Source organism: Phyllobates terribilis, unplaced genomic scaffold, assembly GCF_046119375.1.
Source record: "Phyllobates terribilis strain yellow unplaced genomic scaffold, ASM4611937v1 Scaffold_3__8_contigs__length_932513732, whole genome shotgun sequence".
Lineage (NCBI taxonomy): Eukaryota > Metazoa > Chordata > Amphibia > Anura > Dendrobatidae > Phyllobates > Phyllobates terribilis.
The window spans coordinates 653140436-653164412 of NW_027362763.1; the positions used below are offsets into that span (position 1 = coordinate 653140436).

The 23977-nt window shown below is 50.1% G+C and overlaps 2 protein-coding genes across 5 annotated transcripts in view; one reads left to right on the top strand and one right to left on the bottom strand.

The window, feature by feature from the left end:
- The window catches only part of LOC141257286 (uncharacterized), a 122742-nt gene that overhangs the window by 19504 nt on the left and 79261 nt on the right, over positions 1-23977 (top strand). For both annotated transcript variants that reach the window (XR_012318045.1, XM_073671681.1), the window contains exon 2: positions 9173-9261. Coding sequence is in view for 1 of the 2 variants with exons in the window: in XM_073671681.1 (XP_073527782.1) it covers positions 9173-9261 (89 nt within the window). In the remaining variant the exon portion in view is untranslated. The remainder of the gene's footprint in view (positions 1-9172; positions 9262-23977) is intronic.
- Positions 16472-23977, bottom strand: part of LOC141258261 (uncharacterized) — a 46646-nt gene continuing 39140 nt past the window's right edge. For all 3 annotated transcript variants that reach the window (XM_073673280.1, XM_073673279.1, XM_073673281.1), the window contains one exon: positions 16472-16829. In XM_073673280.1, the coding sequence (XP_073529381.1) occupies positions 16717-16829 (113 nt within the window). In that variant the 3' untranslated portion in view covers positions 16472-16716. The remainder of the gene's footprint in view (positions 16830-23977) is intronic.

A 23977-nucleotide genomic window follows, 5' to 3' on the forward strand; every position in this document is an offset into this window, starting at 1 on the left:
GGAGGATAAGACATGATCTAACAGCAAAAGAGTGACTGCAGCTTTGGATGTGACTGGAGGATAAGACATGATGTAACAGCAGAATAGTGACTGCAGCTCTGTAGGTGACAGGAGGATAAGACACGATGTGACAGCAGAATAGTGACTGCAGCTCTAGAGGTGACTGGAGGATAAGACATGATATAACAGCAGAATAGTGAGTGCAGCTCTGGAGGTGACTGGAGACGAAGATACAATATAACAGCAATGTAGTGACTGCAGCATTGGAGGTGACTGGAGGATAAGACAATGTAAGAGCAGAATAGTGAATGCAGCTCTGGAGGTGACTGGAGGATAAGACAATGTAACAGCAGAATAGTAACTGCAGCTCTGGAGGTGACTGGAGGATAAGACAGGATATAACAGCAGAATAGTGACTGCAGCTCTGGAGGTGACTGGAGGATAAGACATGATGTAACAGCAGAATAGAGACTGCAGCTCTGGAGGTGACTGGAGGATAAGACAATATAACAGCAATATAGTGACCACAGCTCTGGAGGTGACTGGATGATAAGGTGTGATGTAACAGCAGAGTAGTGACTGCAGCTCTGGAGGTGACTGGAGGATAAGACACAATATGTCAGCAGAATAGTGAGTGCAGCTCTGGAGGTGACTGAAGGATATGACATGATGTAACAGCAGAATAGTGACTGCAGCTTTGGAGGTGACTGGAGGATAAGACACAATGTGACAGCAGAATAGAGAGTGCAGCTCTGGAGGTGACAGGAGGTTAAGACATGATGTAACTGGAGACTAGTGAGTGCAGCTCTGGATGTGACTGGAGGATAAGACCTAATGTAACAGCAGAAGAGTGAGTGCAGCTCTGGAGGTGACTGGAGGATAAGACATGATGTAACAACAGAATAGTGAGTGCTGCTCTAGAGGTGACTGGAGGATAAGACAGAATGTAACAGCAGAATAGTGACTGCAGCTCTGGAGGTGTCTGGAGGATAAGACACGATGTAACAGCAGAATAGTGACTGCAGCTTTGGAGGTGACTGGAGGATAAGACAATGTAAGAGCAGAATAGTGAATGCAGCTCTGGAGGTGACTGGAGGATAAGACACGATGTAACAGCAGAATAGTGAGCGAAGCTCTGGAGGTGACTGGAGGATAAGGTGTGATGTACAGCAGAATAGTGACTGCAGCTCTGGAGGGGACCGGAGGATAAGACATGATGTAACAGCAGAATAGTGAGCGAAGCTCTGGAGGTGACTGGAGGATAAGACACAATATAACAGCAATGTAGTGACTGCAGCTTTGGAGGTGACTGGAGGATAAGACAATGTAAGAGCAGAATAATGAATACAGCTCTGGAGGTGACTGGAGGATAAGGTGTGATGTAGAATAGTGAGTGCAGCTCTGGAGGTGACTGGAGGATAAGGTGTGATGTAGAATAGTGAGTGCAGCTCTGGAGGTGACTGGAGGATAAGACATGATGTAACAGCAGAATAGTGACTGCAGCTTTGGATGTGACTGGAGGATAAGACATGATGTAACAGCAGAGTAGTGACTGCAGCTTTGGAGGTGACTGGAGGATAAGACACAATGTGACAGCAGAATAGAGATTACAGCTCTGGAGGTGACAGGAGGTTAAGACATGATGTAACTGGAGACTAGTGAGTGCAGCTCTGGATGTGACTGGAGGATAAGACCTAATGTAACAGCAGAATAGTGAGTGCAGCTCTGGAGGTGACTGGACGATAAGACATGATGTAACAACAGAATAGTGAGTGCAGCTCTGGAGGTGTCTGGAGGATAAGACACGATGTAACAGCAGAATAGTGACTGCAGCTTTGGAGGTGACTGGAGGATAAGACAATGTAAGAGCAGAATAGTGAATGCAGCTCTGGAGGTGACTGGAGGATAAGACACGATATAACAGCAGAATAGTGAGCGAAGCTCTGGAGGTGACTGGAGGATAAGGTGTGATGTACAGCAGAATAGTGACTGCAGCTCTGGAGGATAAGACATGATGTAACAGCAGAATAGTGAGCGAAGCTCTGGAGGTGACTGGAGGATAAGACACAATATAACAGCAATGTAGTGACTGCAGCTTTGGAGGTGACTGGAGGATAAGACAATGTAAGAGCAGAATAATGAATGCAGCTCTGGAGGTGACTGGAGGATAAGGTGTGATGTAGAATAGTGAGTGCAGCTCTGGAGGTGACTGGAGGATAAGACGTGATGTAACAGCAGAATAGTGACTGCAGCTTTGGATGTGACTGGAGGATAAGACATGATGTAACAGCAGAGTAGTGACTGCAGCTCTGGAGGTGACTGGAAGATAAGACATGATGTAACAGCAATATAGTGACCGCAGCTCTGGAGGTGACTGGAGGATAAGACACAATGTAACAGCAATGTAGTGACTGCAGCATTGGAGGTGACTGGAGGATAAGACAATGTAACAGCAGAATAGTAACTGCAGCTCTGGAGGTGACTGGAGGATAAGACAGGATATAACAGCAGAATAGTGACTGCAGCTCTGGAGGTGACTGGAAGATAAGACATGATGTAACAGCAGAATAGTGACTGCAGCTTTGGAGGTGACTGGAGGATAAGATACAATGTGACAGCAGAATAGAGAGTGCAGCTCTGGAGGTGACTGGAGGATAAGACATGATGTAACTGGAGACTAGTGAGTGCAGCTCTGGAGGTGACTGGAGGATAAGACCTAATGTAACAGCAGAATAGTGAGTGCAGCTCTGGAGGTGACTGGAGGATAAGACATGGTGTAGCAGCAATATAGTTTCCGCAGCTCTGGAGGTGACTGGAGGATGAGACATGATGTAACAGCAGAATAGTGACAGCAACTCTGGAGGTGACTGGAGGATAAGACACAATGTGACAGCAGAATAGTGAGTGCAGCTCTGGAGGTGACTGGAGGATAAGACACAATGTAACAGCAGAATAGTGACTGCAGCTCTGGAGTTGACTGGAGGATAAGACACGATATAACAGCAGAATAGAGACTGCAGCTCTGGAGGTGACTGGAGGATAAGGTGTGATGTAACAGCAGAGTTTTGACTGCAGCTCTGGAGGTGACTGGAGGATAAGACACAATATGTCAGCAGAATAGTGAGTGCAGCTCTGGATGTAACTGGAGGATAATGTGTGATGTACAGCAGAATATTGACTGCAGCTCTGAAGGTGACTGGAGGATAAGACATGATGTAACAGCAGAATATTGACTGCAGCTCTGAAGGTGACTGGAGGATAAGACACAATGTGACAGCAGAATAGAGAGTGCAGCTCTGGAGGTGACTGGAGGATAAGACATGATGTAACTGGAATCTAGTGAGTGCAGCTCTGGAGGTGACTGGAGGATAAGACATGATGTAACAGCAATATAGTTTCTGCAGCTCTGGAGGTGACTGGAGGATAAGACATGATATAACAACAGAATATTGACTGCAACTTTGGAGGTGACTGGAGGATGAGACATGATGTAACAGCAGAATAGTGACAGCAGCTCTGGAGGTGACTGGAGGATAAGACATGATGTAACAGCAGAATAGTGAGTGCAGCTCTGGAGGTGACAGGAGGATAAGACACAATGTAACAGCAGAATAGTGACTGCAGCTCTGGAGGTGACTGGAGGATAAGACATGATGTAACAGCAGAATAGTGACTGCAGCTCTGGAGGTGACTGGAGGATAAGGTGTGATGTACAGCAGAATAGTGAGTGCAGCTCTGGAGGTGACTTAAGGATAAGACATGATGTAACAGGAGAATAGTGACTGCAGCTCTGGAGGTGACTGGAGGATAAGACACGATGTAACAGCAGAATAGTGACTGCAGCTCTGGAGGTGACTGGAGGATTAGACACGATGTAACAGCAGAATAGTGAGTGCATCTCGGGAGGTGACTGGAGGATAAAACATGATGTGACAGCAGAATATTGACTGCAGCTTTGGATGTGACTGGAGGATAAGACACGATGTAACAGCAGAATAGTGACTGCAGCTCTGGAGGTGACTGGAGGATAAGACACGATGTAACCGCAGAGTAGTGAGTGCAGCTCTGGAGGTGACTGGAGGATAAGACATGATGTAACCGCAGAGTAGTGAGTGCAGCTCTGGGGGTGACTGGAGGATGAGACATGATGTAACCGCAGAGTAGTGAGTGCAGCTCTGGAGGTGAGTGGAGGATAAGACCTAATGTAACAGCAGAATAGTGAGTGCAGCTCTGGAGGTGACTGGAGGATAAGACATGATGTAGCAGCAATATAGTTTCCGCAGCTCTGGAGGTGACAGGAGGATAAGACATGATGTAACAACAGAATAGTGACTGCAGCTTTGGAGGTGACTGGAGGATAAGACACAACGTTACAGCAGAATAGTGACCGCAGCTCTGGAGGTGACTGGAGGATGAGACATGATGTAACAGCAGAATAGTGACAGCAACTCTGGAGGTGACTTGAGGATAAGACACAATGTGACAGCAGAATAGTGAGTGCAGCTCTGGAGGTGACTGGACGATATGACACAATGTAACAGCAGAATAGTGATTGCAGCTCTGGAGTTGACTGGAGGATAAGACATGATGTAACAGCAGAATAGAGACTGCAGCTCTGGAGGTGACTGGAGGATAAGACAATATAACAGCAATATAGTGACCACAGCTGTGGACGTGACTGGAGGATAAGGTGTGATGTAACAGCAGAGTTTTGACTGCAGCTCTGGAGGTGACTGGAGGATAAGACACAATATGTCAGCAGAATAGTGAGTGCAGCTCTGGAGGTAACTGGAGGATAAGGTGTGATGTACAGCAGAATATTGACTGCAGCTCTGAAGGTGACTGGAGGATAAGACATGATGTAACAGCAGAATAGTGACTGCAGCTCTGGAGGTGACTGGAGGATAAGACATGATGTAACAGCAGAATATTGACTGCAGCTCTTAAGGTGACTGGAGGATAAGACGCAATGTGACAGCAGAATAGAGAGTGCAGCTCTGGAGGTGACTGGAGGATAAGACATGATGTAACTGGAAACTAGTGAGTGCAGCTCTGGAGGTGACTAGAGGATAAGACCTAATGTAACAGCAGAATAGTGAGTGCAGCTCTGGAGGTGACTGGAGGATAAGACATGGTGTAACAGCAATATAGTTTCCGCAGCTCTGGAGGTGACTGGAGGATAAGACATGATGTAACAGCAGAATAGTGACAGCAACTCTGGAGGTGACTTGAGGATAAGACACAATGTGACAGCAGAATAGTGAGTGCAGCTCTGGAGGTGACTGGACGATATGACACAATGTAACAGCAGAATAGTGATTGCAGCTCTGGAGTTGACTGGAGGATAAGACATGATGTAACAGCAGAATAGAGACTGCAGCTCTGGAGGTGACTGGAGGATAAGACAATATAACAGCAATATAGTGACCACAGCTGTGGACGTGACTGGAGGATAAGGTGTGATGTAACAGCAGAGTTTTGACTGCAGCTCTGGAGGTGACTGGAGGATAAGACACAATATGTCAGCAGAATAGTGAGTGCAGCTCTGGAGGTAACTGGAGGATAAGGTGTGATGTACAGCAGAATATTGACTGCAGCTCTGAAGGTGACTGGAGGATAAGACACCATGTGACAGCAGAATAGTGAGTGCAGCTCTGGAGGTGACTGGAGGATAAGACACAATGTAACAGCAGAATAGTGACTGCAGCTCTGGAGGTGACTGGAGGATAAGACATGATGTAACAGCAGAATAGTGACTGCAGCTCTGGAGGTGACTGGAGGATAAGACATGATGTAACAGCAGAATAGTGACTGCAGCTCTGGAGGTGACTGGAGGATAAGACACGATGTAACAGCAAAATAGTGAATGCAGCTCTGGAGGTGACTGGAGGATTAGACACGATGTAACAGCAGAATAGTGAGTGCTGCTCTGGAGGTGACTGGAGGATAAGGTGTGATGTAACCGCAGAATGGTTACCGCAGCTCTGGAGGTGACTGGAGGATAAAACATGATGTGACAGCAGAATATTGACTGCAGCTTTGGATGTGACTGGAGGATAAGACACGATGTAACCGCAGAGTAGTGAGTTCAGCTCTGGAGGTGACTGGAGGATAAGACACGATGTAACCGCTGAGTAGTGAGTGCAGCTCTGAAGGTGACTGGAGGATAAGACACAATGTAACAGCAGAATAGAGACTGCAGCTCTGGAGGTGACTGGAGGATAAGGTGTGATGTAACAGCAGAATAGTGAGTGCAGCTCTGAAGGTGACTGGAGGATAAGACACAATGTAACAGCAGAATAGAGACTGCAGCTCTGGAGGTGACTGGAGGATAAGACATGATGTAACCGCAGAGTAGTGAGTGCAGCTCTGGGGGTGACTGGAGGATGAGACATGATGTAACCGCAGAGTAGTGAGTGCACCTCTGGAGGTGACTGGAGGATAAGACATGATGCAACCGCAGAGTAGTGAGTGCAGCTCTGGAGGTGACTGGAGGATAAGACATGATGTAACAGGAGAATAGTGACAGCAGCTCTGGAGGTGACTGGTGGATGAGACATGATGTAAGAGTAGAATAGTGATTGCAGCTCTGGAGGTGACTGGAGGATGAGACATGATGTAACCGCAGAGTAGTGAGTGCAGCTCTGGAGGTGAGTGGAGGATGAGACATGATGTAACAGCAGTATAGTGAGTGCAGCTCTGGAGGTGACTGAAGGATTAGACATGATGTAACCGCAGAGTAGTGAGTGCAGCTCTGGAGGTGACTGGAGGATAACACATGATGTAACCGCAGAGTAGTGAGTGCAGCTCTGGAGGTGACAGGAGGATAAGACATGATGTAACCGCAGAGTAGTGAGTGCAGCTCTGGAAGTGACTGGAGCATAAGGTGTGCTGTAACCGCAGAGTAGTGAGTGCAGCTCTGGAGGTGACTGGAGGATAAGACACGATGTAACAGTAGAATAGTGAGTGCAGCTCTGGAGGTGACTGGAGCATAAGGTGTGGTGTAACCGCAGAGTAGTGAGAGCAGCTCTGGAGGTGACTGGAGGATAAGACATGATTTAACCGCAGAGTAGTGAGTGCAGCTCTGGAGGTGACTGGAGGATAAGACATGATGTAACAGCAGAGTAGTGAGTGCAGCTCTGGAGGTGACTGGAGCATAACACATGATGTAACTGCAGAGTAGTGAGTGCAGCTCTGGAGGTGACAGGAGGATAAGACATGATGTAACAGCAGAATAGTGAGTGCAGCTCTGGAGGTGACTGGAGCATAAGGTGTGATGTAACCGCAGAGTAGTGAGTGCAGCTCTGGAGGTAACTGGAGGATAAGGTGTGATGTACAGCAGAATATTGACTGCAGCTCTGAAGGTGACTGGAGGATAACACATGATGTAACAGCAGAATAGTGACTGCAGCTCTGGAGGTGACTGGAGCATAACACATGATGTAACTGCAGAGTAGTGAGTGCAGCTCTGGAGGTGACTGGAGGATAAGACATGATGTAACCGCAGAGTAGTGAGTGCAGCTCTGGAGGTGACTGGAGCATAAGGTGTGATGTAACCGCAGAGTAGTGAGTGCAGCTCTGGAGGTGACTGGAGGATAAGACATGATGTAACAGCAGAGTAGTGAGTGCAGCTCTGGAGGTGACTGGAGCATAAGGTGTGATGTAACCGCTGAGTAGTGAGTGCAGCTCTGGAGGTGACTGGAGCATAAGGTGTGATGTAACCGCAGAGTAGTGAGAGCAGCTCTGGAGGTGACTGGAGCATAAGGTGTGATGTAACTGCAGAGTAGTGAGTGCAGCTCTGGAGGTGACTGGAGCATAAGGTGTGATGTAACCGCAGAGTAGTGAGTGCAGCTCTGGAGGTGACTGGAGGATAAGACATGATGTAACTGCAGAGTAGTGAGTGCAGCTCTGGAGGTGACTGGAGGATAAGACATGATGTAACTGCAGAGTAGTGAGTGCAGCTCTGGAGGTGACTGGAGGATAAGACATGATGTAACCGCAGAGTAGTGAGTGCAGCTCTGGAGGTGACTGGAGCATAAGGTGTGATGTAACAGCAGAGTAGTGACTGCAGCTCTGGAGGTGACTGGAGGATAAGACACGATGTAACAGCAGAGTAGTGAGTGCAGCTCTGGAGGTGACTGGAGCATAAGGTGTGATGTAACCGCAGAGTAGTGAGTGCAGCTCTGGAGGTGACTGGAGGATAAGACATGATGTAACTGCAGAGTAGTGAGTGCAGCTCTGGAGGTGACTGGAGGATAAGACATGATGTAACTGCAGAGTAGTGAGTGCAGCTCTGGAGGTGACTGGAGGATAAGACATGATGTAACCGCAGAGTAGTGAGTGCAGCTCTGGAGGTGACTGGAGCATAAGGTGTGATGTAACCGCAGAGTAGTGAGTGCAGCTCTGGAGGTGACTGGAGGATAAGACATGATGTAACTGCAGAGTAGTGAGTGCAGCTCTGGAGGTGACTGGAGGATAAGACATGATGTAACAGCAGAGTAGTGAGTGCAGCTCTGGAGGTGACTGGAGGATAAGACATGATGTAACTGCAGATTAGTGAGTGCAGCTCTGGAGGTGACTGGAGCATAACGTGTGATGTAACCGCAGAGTAGGGAGTGCAGCTCTGGAGGTGACTGGAGCATAAGGTGTGATGTAACAGCAGAGTAGTGAGTGCAGCTCTGGAGGTGACTGGAGGATAAGACATGATGTAACAGCAGAGTAGTGAGTGCAGCTCTGGAGGTGACTGGAGGATAAGACATGATGTAACAGCAGAGTAGTGAGTGCAGCTCTGGAGGTGACTGGAGGATAAGACATGATGTAACTGCAGAGTAGTGAGTGCAGCTCTGGAGGTGACTGGAGCATAACGTGTGATGTAACCGCAGAGTAGTGAGTGCAGCTCTGGAGGTGACTGGAGCATAAGGTGTGATGTAACAGCAGAGTAGTGAGTGCAGCTCTGGAGGTGACTGGAGCATAAGACATGATGTAACAGCAGAGTAGTGAGTGCAGCTCTGGAGGTGACTGGAGCATGAGGTGTGATGTGATGTAGAGGGTCCTGACCCCTGTGTGTAGGCGCTCGTCAGTCTCGGATGATTGACAGGGGGCAGCATTGACCCCAGAATGGGTGGTGATGTGACGGTAACTCTCGGCTCACGCCGGACCCTTCTCTCGGCAGCGCCGGACGTCCAGGCGGCGGAGCTGGAGGAGCTGCTCATCTACGACGACCTCTTCCTGGAGCTCTTCCAGGCTTTCCTCGCTCTTCCGGTGAGTAACAGCCGGAAGAACAGTTTCTGTAGGACGGGACGTTCCCTGCGATGCTCCGTCTTCTGCTGGATGTCAGTCAGCGGCTCAGTCTATAGCCTCACCCAATGCTTCTCACAGCTGAGGGTTTGTTACATTGGTAACCAGTGCAGAATCTTCTGTGATGTAAAGATCCTGGACTCCAGAGTAAACCTGTCACCTGCACTGATACATTGTAACAAACTCAGATTACTGCTGCAGTGCATTCAACCTTTGACCCTTTAATAATAATGAGATCCCGGCAGTTAAGTCGCCTTTATTGGGTCTTGACTCTGTAGTGTTGTAAGATATCATCATGTAGAATATTGTGGCAGGCGAGAAAGTGCCTCATGCTGGCTCAGTGGTTAGCACTATACATGGTGGCTCAGTGGTTAGCACTATACATGGTGGCTCAGTGGTTAGCACTGTATATGGTGGCTCAGTGGTTAGCACTGTATACGGTGGCTCAGTGGTAAGCACTGTATACGGTGGCTCAGTGGTTAGCACTGTATATGGTGGCTCAGTGGTTAGCACTATACATGGTGGCTCAGTGATTAGCACTGTATACGGTGGCTCAGTGGTTAGCACTGTATATGGTGGCTCAGTGGTTAGCACTGTATATGGTGGCTCAGTGGTTAGCACTATACATGGTGGCTCAGTGGTTAGCACTATACATGGTGGCTCAGTGGTTAGCACTATACATGGTGGCTCAGTGGTTAGCACTATACATGGTGGCTCAGTGGTTAGCATTATATACGGTGGCTCAGTGGTTAGCACTATACATGGTGGCTCAGTGGTTAGCACTATACATGGTGGCTCAGTGGTTAGCACTATATACGGTGGCTCAGTGGTTAGCACTATATGGTGGCTCAGTGGTTAGCACTGTATATGGTGGCTCAGTGGTTAGCACTGTATATGGTGGCTCAGTGGTTACCACTGTATACGGTGGCTCAGTGGTTAGCACTGTATACGGTGGCTCAGTGGTTAGCACTGTATATGGTGGCTCAGTGATTAGCACTGTATATGGTGGCTCAGTGGTAGCACCGTATATGGTGGCTCAGTGGTTAGCACCATATATGGTGGCTCAGTGATTAGCACTGTTTATGGTGGCTCAGTGGTTAGCACCGTATATGGTGGCTCAGTGGTTAGCACCGTATATGGTGGCTTAGTGGTTAGCACTGTATATGGTGGCTCAGTGGTAGCACCGTATATGGTGGCTCAGTGGTAGCACCGTATATGGTGGCTCAGTGGTTAGCACCATATATGGTGGCTCAGTGATTAGCACTGTATATGGTGGCTCAGTGGTTAGCACCGTATATGGTGGCTCAGTGGTTAGCACTGTATATGGTGGCTCAGTGGTTAGCACTCTATATGGTGGCTCAGTGTTTAGCACTATATATGGTGGCTCAGTGTTTAGCACTATATATGGTGGCTCAGTGGTTAATACTGTACATGGTGGCTCAGTGGTTAGCACAATATATATGGTAACTCAGTGTTTAGCACTATATATGGTGGCTCAGTGGTTAGTACTGTATATGGTGGCTCAGTGGTTAGCACTGTATATGGTGGCTCAGTGGTTAGCACTGTATATGGTGGCTCAGTGGTTAGCACTATACATGGTGGCTCAGTGATTAGCACTGTATACGGTGGCTCAGTGGTTAGCACTGTATACGGTGGCTCAGTGGTTAGCACTGTATATGGTGGCTCAGTGGTTAGCACTGTATACGGTGGCTCAGTGGTTAGCACTGTATATGGTGGCTCAGTGGTTAGCACTATATATGGTGGCTCAGTGGTTAGCACTGTATTTGGTGGCTCAGTGGTTAGCACTGTATATGGTGGCTTAGTGGTTAGCACTGTATATGGTGGCTCAGTGATTAGCACTGTATACGGTGGCTCAGTGGTTAGCACTGTATACGGTGACTCAGTGATTAGCACTGTATACGGTGGCTCAGTGATTAGCACTGTATACTTTGGCTCAGTGGTTAGCACTGTATATGGTGGCTCAGTGGTTAGCACTATACATGGTGGCTCAGTGATTAGCACTGTATACGGTGGCTCAGTGGTTAGCACTGTATATGGTGGCTCAGTGGTTAGCACTGTATATGGTGGCTCAGTGGTTAGCACTGTATACGGTGGCTCAGTGGTTAGCACTGTATATGGTGGCTCAGTGGTTAGCACTATATATGGTGGCTCAGTGGTTAGCACTGTATATGGTGGCTCAGTGGTTAGCACTGTATATGGTGGCTCAGTGATTAGCACTGTATACGGTGGCTCAGTGTTTAGCACTATATACGGTGGCTCAGTGGTAAGCACTGTATACGGTGACTCAGTGATTAGCACTGTATACGGTGGCTCAGTGATTAGCACTGTATACTTTGGCTCAGTGGTTAGTACTGTATACAGTGGCTCAGTGATTAGCACTGTATATGGTGGCTCAGTATTTAGCACCATATGGGGGCTCAGTATTTAGCACTATATAAGGTGGCTCAGTGATTAGCACTGTATATGGTGGCTCCGTGGTTAGCACTATATTTGGTGGCTCAGTGGTTAGCACTATATACGGTGGCTCAGTGGTTAGCACTGTATATGGTGGCTCAGTGGTTAGCACTGTATATGGTGGCTCAGTGGTTAGCACTGTATATGGTGGCTCAGTGGTTAGCACCATATAAGGTGGCTCAGTGATTAGCACTGTATATGGTGGCTCAGTGGTTAGCACTATATTTGGTGGCTCAGTGGTTAGCACCATATATGGTGGCTCAGTGGTTAGCACTCTATATGGTGGCTCAGTGATTAGCACTGTATATGGTGGCTCAGTGGTTAGCACCATATATGGTGGCTCAGTGGTTAGCACCATATATGGTGGCTCAGTGATTAGCACTGTATATGGTGGCTCAGTGGTTAGCACCGTATATGGTGGCTCAGTGGTTAGCACCGTATATGGTGGCTTAGTGGTTAGCACTGTATATGGTGGCTCAGTGATTAGCACTGTATATGGTGGCTCAGTATTTAGCACCATATGGGGGCTCAGTATTTAGCACTATATACGGTGGCTCAGTGGTTAGCACTATATAAGGTGGCTCAGTGATTAGCACTGTATATGGTGGCTCAGTGGTTAGCACTATATTTGGTGGCTCAGTGGTTAGCACTGTATACGGTGGCTCAGTGGTTAGCACTATATAAGGTGGCTCAGTGATTAGCACTGTATATGGTGGCTCAGTGGTTAGCACTATATTTGGTGGCTCAGTGGTTAGCACTGTATATGGTGGCTCAGTGGTTAGCACTCTATATGGTGGCTCAGTGATTAGCACTGTATATGGTGGCTCAGTGGTTAGCACCATATATGGTGGCTCAGTGGTTAGCACCATATATGGTGGCTCAGTGATTAGCACTGTATATGGTGGTTCAGTGGTTAGCACCGTATATGGTGGCTCAGTGGTTAGCACCGTATATGGTGGCTTAGTGGTTAGCACTGTATATGGTGGCTCAGTGATTAGCACTGTATATGGTGGCTCAGTGGTAGCACCGTATATGGTGGCTCAGTGGTTAGCACCATATATGGTGGCTCAGTGATTAGCACTGTTTATGGTGGCTCAGTGGTTAGCACCGTATATGGTGGCTCAGTGGTTAGCACCGTATATGGTGGCTTAGTGGTTAGCACTGTATATGGTGGCTCAGTGGTAGCACCGTATATGGTGGCTCAGTGGTAGCACCGTATATGGTGGCTCAGTGGTTAGCACCATATATGGTGGCTCAGTGATTAGCACTGTATATGGTGGCTCAGTGGTTAGCACCGTATATGGTGGCTCAGTGGTTAGCACTGTATATGGTGGCTCAGTGGTTAGCACTCTATATGGTGGCTCAGTGTTTAGCACTATATATGGTGGCTCAGTGTTTAGCACTATATATGGTGGCTCAGTGGTTAATACTGTACATGGTGGCTCAGTGGTTAGCACAATATATATGGTAACTCAGTGTTTAGCACTATATATGGTGGCTCAGTGGTTAGTACTGTATATGGTGGCTCAGTGGTTAGCACTGTATATGGTGGCTCAGTGGTTAGCACTGTATATGGTGGCTCAGTGGTTAGCACTATACATGGTGGCTCAGTGATTAGCACTGTATACGGTGGCTCAGTGGTTAGCACTGTATACGGTGGCTCAGTGGTTAGCACTGTATATGGTGGCTCAGTGGTTAGCACTGTATACGGTGGCTCAGTGGTTAGCACTGTATATGGTGGCTCAGTGGTTAGCACTATATATGGTGGCTCAGTGGTTAGCACTGTATTTGGTGGCTCAGTGGTTAGCACTGTATATGGTGGCTTAGTGGTTAGCACTGTATATGGTGGCTCAGTGATTAGCACTGTATACGGTGGCTCAGTGGTTAGCACTGTATACGGTGACTCAGTGATTAGCACTGTATATGGTGGCTCAGTGGTTAGCACCGTATATGGTGGCTCAGTGGTTAGCACTGTATATGGTGGCTCAGTGGTTAGCACTCTATATGGTGGCTCAGTGTTTAGCACTATATATGGTGGCTCAGTGTTTAGCACTATATATGGTGGCTCAGTGGTTAATACTGTACATGGTGGCTCAGTGGTTAGCACAATATATATGGTAACTCAGTGTTTAGCACTATATATGGTGGCTCAGTGGTTAGTACTGTATATGGTGGCTCAGTGGTTAGCACTGTATATGGTGGCTCAGTGGTTAGCACTGTATATGGTGGCTCAGTGGTTAGCACTATACATGGTGGCTCAGTGATTAGCACTGTATACGGTGGCTCAGTGGTTAGCACTGTATACGGTGGCTCAGTGGTTAGCACTGTATATGGTGGCTCAGTGGTTAGCACTGTATACGGTGGCTCAGTGGTTAGCACTGTATATGGTGGCTCAGTGGTTAGCACTATATATGGTGGCTCAGTGGTTAGCACTGTATTTGGTGGCTCAGTGGTTAGCACTGTATATGGTGGCTTAGTGGTTAGCACTGTATATGGTGGCTCAGTGATTAGCACTGTATACGGTGGCTCAGTGGTTAGCACTGTATACGGTGACTCAGTGATTAGCACTGTATACGGTGGCTCAGTGATTAGCACTGTATACTTTGGCTCAGTGGTTAGTACTGTATATGGTGGCTCAGTATTTAGCACCATATGGGGGCTCAGTATTTAGCACTATATAAGGTGGCTCAGTGATTAGCACTGTATATGGTGGCTCCGTGGTTAGCACTATATTTGGTGGCTCAGTGGTTAGCACTATATACGGTGGCTCAGTGGTTAGCACTGTATATGGTGGCTCAGTGATTAGCACTGTATATGGTGGCTCAGTGGTTAGCACTGTATATGGTGGCTCAGTGGTTAGCACCATATAAGGCGGCTCAGTGATTAGCACTGTATATGGTGGCTCAGTGGTTAGCACTATATTTGGTGGCTCAGTGGTTAGCACTGTATATGGTGGCTCAGTGGTTAGCACTCTATATGGTGGCTCAGTGATTAGCACTGTATATGGTGGCTCAGTGGTTAGCACCATATATGGTGGCTCAGTGGTTAGCACTCTATATGGTGGCTCAGTGATTAGCACTGTATATGGTGGCTCAGTGGTTAGCACCATATATGGTGGCTCAGTGGTTAGCACCATATATGGTGGCTCAGCGATTAGCACTGTATATGGTGGCTCAGTGGTTAGCACCGTATATGGTGGCTCAGTGGTTAGCACCGTATATGGTGGCTTAGTGGTTAGCACTGTATATGGTGGCTCAGTGATTAGCACTGTATATGGTGGCTCAGTATTTAGCACCATATGGGGGCTCAGTATTTAGCACTATATACGGTGGCTCAGTGGTTAGCACTATATAAGGTGGCTCAGTGATTAGCACTGTATATGGTGGCTCAGTGGTTAGCACTATATTTGGTGGCTCAGTGGTTAGCACTGTATATGGTGGCTCAGTGGTTAGTACTCTATATGGTGGCTCAGTGATTAGTACTGTATATGGTGGCTCAGTGGTTAGCACCATATATGGTGGCTCAGTGGTTAGCACCATATATGGTGGCTCAGTGATTAGCACTGTATATGGTGGCTCAGTGGTTAGCACCGTATATGGTGGCTCAGTGGTTAGCACCGTATATGGTGGCTCAGTGGTTAGCACCGTATATGGTGGCTTAGTGGTTATCACTGTATATGGTGGCTCAGTGATTAGCACTGTATATGGTGGCTCAGTGGTAGCACCGTATATGGTGGCTCAGTGATTAGCACTGTTTATGGTGGCTCAGTGGTTAGCACCGTATATGGTGGCTCAGTGGTTAGCACCGTATATGGTGGCTCAGTGGTTAGCACCGTATATGGTGGTTTAGTGGTTAGCACTGTATATGGTGGCTCAGTGATTAGCACTGTATATGGTGGCTCAGTGGTAGCACCGTATATGGTGGCTCAGTGGTTAGCACCATATATGGTGGCTCAGTGATTAGCAATGTATATGGTGGGTCAGTGGTTAGCACCGTATATGGTGGCTCAGTGGTTAGCACCGTATATGGTGGCTCAGTGGTTAGCACCGTATATGGTGGCTCAGTGGTTAGCACTATATATGGTGGCTCAGTGTTTAGCACTATATATGGTGGCTCAGTGGTTAGTACTGTACATGGTGGCTCAGTGGTTAGCACAATATATATGGTGGCTCAGTGTTTAGCACTATATATGGTGGCTCAGTGGTTAGTACTGTATATGGTGGCTCAGTGGTTAGCACTGTATATGGTGGCTCAGTGGTTAGCACTATAGCTCAGTGGTTAGCACTATATATGGTGGCTCAGTGGTTAGTACTGTACATGGTGGCTCAGTGGTTAGCACTATATATGGTGGCTCAGTGGTTAGCACTGTTGCTTTGCATTGCTGGGGGCCCGGGTTCAAATCCCACCAAGGACGACATCTGCAGGAGTTTGTATGTTCTCCCCGTGTTTCATGGGTTTCCTCCCACACTCCAAATACTGATAGGGAATGTAGATTGTGAGTCCCGATGGGCACAGTGATGTCTGTACAGCGCTGTGGTATAGGATGGCGCTATATAAAAGAGTAAAATAAATACATTCTAGTGGGAATTTGCTGATCGGGTCATTAGCATTAACCCCTCGCTGCCCAGCCTAAAAATGCAGGAATATGCAACACAGAAAGCATGGAAACAATTACACAGGATGGGAACTTCTGGATTTTGTCTTCATATATATTTTTTCATTTTTGCTGGAGGCTGCTGGGTCCTGGAATACTTGTGGGGATTTGGGGGTCTGTCCCTGCGGGGTGCACTTACATAGTGCTGGGCGGCTGCCTGATCTAATGGTGCAGTGGTGGAAAGGACCATCGGCAGGAGCATCAGTCACATGTACACCGGACGGCTCTGACGACATCGGACGACACCGGACGGCTCTGACGTCATCGGACGACACCGGACGGCTCTGACGTCACCGTATGGCTCTGTCTACCAGTAAGCAGACTGAGGTCTCGCGGTTGTCAGAGGCCGTGGACGGGCCGGAACGCTCTTGTGTTTCTCTCGCTGCTCCATGTCTTCGCACTTCTGTGGATGAGAAAATAAAGAGACGACCTGAAGCCGAATGTGACTGATGTATAGTGGCCACAGGCTGTACACCGGCGTGGTGCAGATGTCTGTGTGACTGATGTATAGAGGCCACAGGCTGTACACCGGCGTGGTGCAGATGTCTGTGTGACTGATGTATAGTGGCCACAGGCTGTACACCGGCGTGGTGCAGATGTCTGTGTGACTGATGTATAGAGGCCACAGGCTGTACACCGGCCTGGTGCAGATGTCTGTGTGACTGATGTATAGTGGCCACAGGCTGTACACCGGCGTGGTGCAGATGTCTGTGTGACTGATGTATAGAGGCCACAGGCTGTACACCGGCGTGGTGCAGATGTCTGTGTGACTGATGTATAGTGGCCACAGGCTGTACACCGGCGTGGTGCAGATGTCTGTGTGACTGATGTATAGAGGCCACAGGCTGTACACCGGCGTGGTGCAGATGTCTGTGTGACTGATGTATAGAGGCCACAGGCTGTACACCGGCCTGGTGCAGATGTCTGTGTGACTGATGTATAGAGGCCACAGGCTGTACACCGGCCTGGTGCAGATGTCTGTGTGACTGATGTATAGAGGCCACAGGCTGTACACCGGCCTGGTGCAGATGTCTGTGTGACTGATGTATAGTGGCCACAGGCTGTACACCGGCGTGGTGCAGAGGTCTGTGTGACTGATGTATAGTGGCCACAGGCTGTACACCGGCGTGGTGCAGAGGTCTGTGTGACTGATGTATAGTGGCCACAGGCTGTACACCGGCGTGGTGCAGATGTCTGTGTGACTGATGTATAGTGGCCACAGGCTGTACACCGGCGTGGTGCAGATGTCTGTGTGACTGATGTATAGTGGCCACAGGCTGTACACCGGCGTGGTGCAGGTGTTTGTGTGACTGATGTATAGAGGCCACAGGCTGTACACCGGCGTGGTGCAGATGTCTGTGTGACTGATGTATAGTGGCCACAGGCTGTACACCGGCGTGGTGGAGATGTCTGTGTGACTGATGTATAGTGGCCACAGGCTGTACACCGGCGTGGTGCAGATGTCTGTGTGACTGATGTATAGAGGCCACAGGCTGTACACCGGCCTGGTGCAGATGTCTGTGTGACTGATGTATAGTGGCCACAGGCTGTACACCGGCCTGGTGCAGATGTCTGTGTGACTGATGTATAGAGGCCACAGGCTGTACACCGGCCTGGTGCAGATGTCTGTGTGACTGATGTATAGAGGCCACAGGCTGTACACCGGCCTGGTGCAGATGTCTGTGTGACTGATGTATAGTGGCCACAGGCTGTACACCGGCGTGGTGCAGATGTCTGTGTGACTGATGTATAGTGGCCACAGGCTGTACACCGGCGTGGTGCAGAGGTCTGTGTGACTGATGTATAGTGGCCACAGGCTGTACACCGGCGTGGTGCAGAGGTCTGTGTGACTGATGTATAGTGGCCACAGGCTGTACACCGGCGTGGTGCAGATGTCTGTGTGACTGATGTATAGAGGCCACAGGCTGTACACCGGCCTGGTGCAGATGTCTGTGTGACTGATGTATAGTGGCCACAGGCTGTACACCGGCCTGGTGCAGATGTCTGTGTGACTGATGTATAGAGGCCACAGGCTGTACACCGGCCTGGTGCAGATGTCTGTGTGACTGATGTATAGTGGCCACAGGCTGTACACCGGCGTGGTGCAGATGTCTGTGTGACTGATGTATAGTGGCCACAGGCTGTACACCGGCGTGGTGCAGATGTCTGTGTGACTGATGTATAGTGGCCACAGGCTGTACACCGGCGTGGTGCAGAGGTCTGTGTGACTGATGTATAGTGGCCACAGGCTGTACACCGGCCTGGTGCAGATGTCTGTGTGACTGATGTATAGAGGCCACAGGCTGTACACCGGCCTGGTGCAGATGTCTGTGTGACTGATGTATAGTGGCCACAGGCTGTACACCGGCCTGGTGCAGATGTCTGTGTGACTGATGTATAGAGGCCACAGGCTGTACACCGGCCTGGTGCAGATGTCTGTGTGACTGATGTATAGTTGCCACAGGCTGTACACCGGCGTGGTGCAGGTGTCTGTGTGACTGATGTATAGAGGCCACAGGCTGTACACCGGCCTGGTGCAGAAGTCTGTGTGACGGATGTATAGTGGCCACAGGCTGTACACCGGCGTGGTGCAGATGTCTGTGTGACTGATGTATAGAGGCCACAGGCTGTACACCGGCCTGGTGCAGATGTCTGTGTGACTGATGTATAGTGGCCACAGGCTGTACACCGGCCTGGTGCAGATGTCTGTGTGACTGATGTATAGAGGCCACAGGCTGTACACCGGCCTGGTGCAGATGTCTGTGTGACTGATGTATAGTGGCCACAGGCTGTACACCGGCGTGGTGCAGAGGTCTGTGTGACTGATGTATAGTGGCCACAGGCTGTACACCGGCGTGGTGCAGAGGTCTGTGTGACTGATGTATAGTGGCCACAGGCTGTACACCGGCCTGGTGCAGATGTCTGTGTGACTGATGTATAGAGGCCACAGGCTGTACACCGGCCTGGTGCAGATGTCTGTGTGACTGATGTATAGTGGCCACAGGCTGTACACCGGCCTGGTGCAGATGTCTGTGTGACTGATGTACAGAGGCCACAGGCTGTACACCGGCCTGGTGCAGATGTCTGTGTGACTGATGTATAGTGGCCACAGGCTGTACACCGGCGTGGTGCAGGTGTCTGTGTGACTGATGTATAGAGGCCACAGGCTGTACACCGGCGTGGTGCAGATGTCTGTGTGACTGATGTATAGTGGCCACAGGCTGTACACCGGCGTGGTGGAGATGTCTGTGTGACTGATGTATAGTGGCCACAGGCTGTACACCGGCCTGGTGCAGATGTCTGTGTGACTGATGTATAGAGGCCACAGGCTGTACACCGGCGTGGTGCAGATGTCTGTGTGACTGATGTATAGTGGCCACAGGCTGTACACCGGCGTGGTGGAGATGTCTGTGTGACTGATGTATAGTGGCCACAGGCTGTACACCGGCGTGGTGCAGATGTCTGTGTGACTGATGTATAGTGGCCACAGGCTGTACACCGGCGTGGTGCAGATGTCTGTGTGACTGATGTATAGTGGCCACAGGCTGTACACCGGCGTGGTGCAGATGTCTGTGTGACTGATGTATAGTGGCCACAGGCTGTACACCGGCGTGGTGCAGATGCCTGTGTGACTGATGTATAGAGGCCACAGGCTGTACACCGGCGTGGTGCAGATGTCTGTGTGACTGATGTATAGAGGCCACAGGCTGTACACCGGCGTGGTGCAGATGTCTGTGTGACTGATGTATAGTGGCCACAGGCTGTACACCGGCGTGGTGCAGATGTCTGTGTGACTGATGTATAGTGGCCACAGGCTGTACACCGGCGTGGTGCAGATGTCTGTGTGACTGATGTATAGTGGCCACAGGCTGTACACCGGCCTGGTGCAGATGTCTGTGTGACTGATGTATAGAGGCCACAGGCTGTACACCGGCCTGGTGCAGATGTCTGTGTGACTGATGTATAGTGGCCACAGACTGTACACCGGCGTGGTGCAGATGTCTGTGTGACTGATGTATAGAGGCCACAGGCTGTACACCGGCGTGGTGGAGATGTCTGTGTGACTGATGTATAGAGGCCACAGGCTGTACACCGGCGTGGTGCAGATGTCTGTGTGACTGATGTATAGTGGCCACAGGCTGTACACCGGCGTGTTGCAGATGTCTGTGTGACTGATGTATAGAGGCCACAGGCTGTACACCGGCGTGGTGCAGATGTCTGTGTGACTGATGTATAGTGGCCACAGGCTGTACACCGGCCTGGTGCAGATGTCTGTGTGACTGATGTATAGTGGCCACAGGCTGTACACCGGCCTGGTGCAGATGTCTGTGTGACTGATGTATAGTGGCCACAGGCTGTACACCGGCGTGGTGCAGATGTCTGTGTGACTGATGTATAGTGGCCACAGGCTGTACACCGGCGTGGTGCAGATGTCTGTGTGACTGATGTATAGTGGCCACAGGCTGTACACCGGCGTGGTGCAGATGTCTGTGTGACTGATGTATAGGGGCCACAGGCTGTACACCGGCGTGGTGCAGACGTCTGTGTGACTGATGTATAGTGGCCACAGGCTGTACACCGGCGTGGTGCAGACGTCTGTGTGACTGATGTATAGAGGCCACAGGCTGTACACCGGCGTGGTGCAGATGTCTGTGTGACTGATGTATAGTGGCCACAGGCTGTACACCGGCGTGGTGCAGACGTCTGTGTGACTGATGTATAGTGGCCACAGGCTGTACACCGGCGTGGTGCAGATGTCTGTGTGACTGATGTATAGTGGCCACAGGCTGTACACCGGCGTGGTGCAGACGTCTGTGTGACTGATGTATAGTGGCCACAGGCTGTACACCGGCGTGGTGCAGATGTCTGTGTGACTGATGTATAGAGGCCACAGGCTGTACACCGGCGTGGTGCAGATGTCTGTGTGACTGATGTATAGAGGCCACAGGCTGTACACCGGCGTGGTGCAGATGTCTGTGTTACTGATGTATAGAGGCCACAGGCTGTACACCGGCGTGGTGCAGATGTCTGTGTGACTGATGTATAGTGGCCACAGGCTGTACACCGGCGTGGTGCAGATGTCTGTGTGACTGATGTATAGTGGCCACAGGCTGTACACCGGCGTGGTGGAGATGTCTGTGTGACTGATGTATAGTGGCAACAGGCTGTACACCGGCGTGGTGCAGATGTCTGTGTGACTGATGTATAGTGGCCACAGGCTGTACACCGGCGTGGTGCAGAGGTCTGTGTGACTGATGTATAGAGGCCACAGGCTGTACACCGGCGTGGTGCAGATGTCTGTGTGACTGATGTATAGTGGCCACAGGTTGTACACCGGCGTGGTGCAGATGTCTGTGTGACTGATGTATAGTGGCCACAGGCTGTACACCGGCCTGGTGCAGATGTGTGTGTGACTGATGTATAGTGGCCACAGGCTGTACACCGGCGTGCTGCAGATGTCTGTGTGACTGATGTATAGAGGCCACAGGCTGTACACCGGCGTGGTGCAGATGTCTGTGTGACTGATGTATAGTGGCCACAGGCTGTACACCGGCGTGCTGCAGATGTCTGTGTGACTGATGTATAGAGGCCACAGGCTGTACACCGGCCTGGTGCAGATGTCTGTGTGACTGATGTATAGAGGCCACAGGCTGTACACCGGCGTGGTGCAGATGTCTGTGTGACTGATGTATAGTGGCCACAGGCTGTACACCGGCGTGGTGGAGATGTCTGTGTGACTGATGTATAGTGGCCACAGGCTGTACACCGGCCTGGTGCAGATGTCTGTGTGACTGATGTATAGTGGCCACAGGCTGTACACCGGCGTGGTGGAGATGTCTGTGTGACTGATGTATAGAGGCCACAGGCTGTACTCCGGCGTGGTGCAGATGTCTGTGTGACTGATGTATAGTGGCCACAGGCTGTACACCGGCGTGGTGGAGATGTCTGTGTGACTGATGTATAGTGGCCACAGGCTGTACACCGGCCTGGTGCAGATGTCTGTGTGACTGATGTATAGAGGCCACAGGCTGTACACCGGCGTGGTGCAGATGTCTGTGTGACTGATGTATAGGGGCCACAGGCTGTACACCGGCGTGGTGCAGATGTCTGTGTGACTGATGTATAGTGGCCACAGGCTGTACACCGGCGTGGTGCAGATGTCTGTGTGACTGATGTATAGGGGCCACAGGCTGTACACCGGCGTGGTGCAGATGTCTGTGTGACTGATGTATAGTGGCCACAGACTGTACACTGGCGTGGTGCAGATGTCTGTGTGACTGATGTATAGGGGCCAAAGGCTGTACACCGGCGTGGTGCAGATGTCTGTGTGACTGATGTATAGGGGCCAAAGGCTGTACACCGGCGTGGTGCAGATGTCTGTGTGACTGATGTATAGTGGCCACAGGCTGTACACCGGCGTGGTGCAGAGGTCTGAGTGACTGATGTATAGAGGCCACAGGCTGTACACCGGCGTGGTGCAGATGTCTGTGTGACTGATGTATAGTGGCCACAGGCTGTACACCGGCGTGGTGCAGATGTCTGTGTGACTGATGTATAGTGGCCACAGGCTGTACACCGGCGTGGTGCAGAGGTCTGTGTGACTGATGTATAGTGGCCACAGGCTGTACACCGGCGTGGTGCAGATGTCTGTGTGACTGATGTATAGTGGCCACAGGCTGTACACCGGCGTGGTGCAGATGTCTGTGTGACTGATGTATAGAGGCCACAGGCTGTACACCGGCGTGGTGCAGATGTCTGTGTGACTGATGTATAGTGGCCACAGACTGTACACCGGCGTGCTGCAGATGTCTGTGTGACTGATGTATAGTGGCCACAGGCTGTACACCGGCCTGGTGCAGATGTCTGTGTGACTGATGTATAGTGGCCACAGGCTGTACACCGGCCTGGTGCAGATGTCTGTGTGACTGATGTATAGAGGCCACAGGCTGTACACCGGCCTGGTGCAGATGTCTGTGTGACTGATGTATAGAGGCCACAGGCTGTACACCGGCCTTGTGCAGAGGTCTGTATGACTGATGTATAGTGGCCACAGACTGTACACCGGCCTGGTGCAGATGTCTGTGTGACTGATGTATAGTGGCCACAGGCTGTACACCGGCGTGGTGCAGATGTCTGTGTGACTGATGTATAGTGGCCACAGACTGTACACCGGCCTGGTGCAGATGTCTGTGTGACTGATGTATAGTGGCCACAGGCTGTACACCGGCCTGGTGCAGATGTCTGTGTGACTGATGTATAGTGGCCACAGGCTGTACACCGGCGTGGTGGAGATGTCTGTGTGACTGATGTATAGTGGCCACAGACTGTACACCGGCCTGGTGCAGATGTCTGTGTGACTGATGTATAGTGGCCACAGACTGTACACCGGCCTGGTGCATGTCTGTGTGACTGATGTATAGTGGCCACAGGCTGTACACCGGCGTGGTGCAGATGTCTGTGTGACTGATGTATAGTGGCCACAGGCTGTACACCGGCGTGGTGCAGATGTCTGTGTGACTGATGTATAGTGGCCACAGGCTGTACACCGGC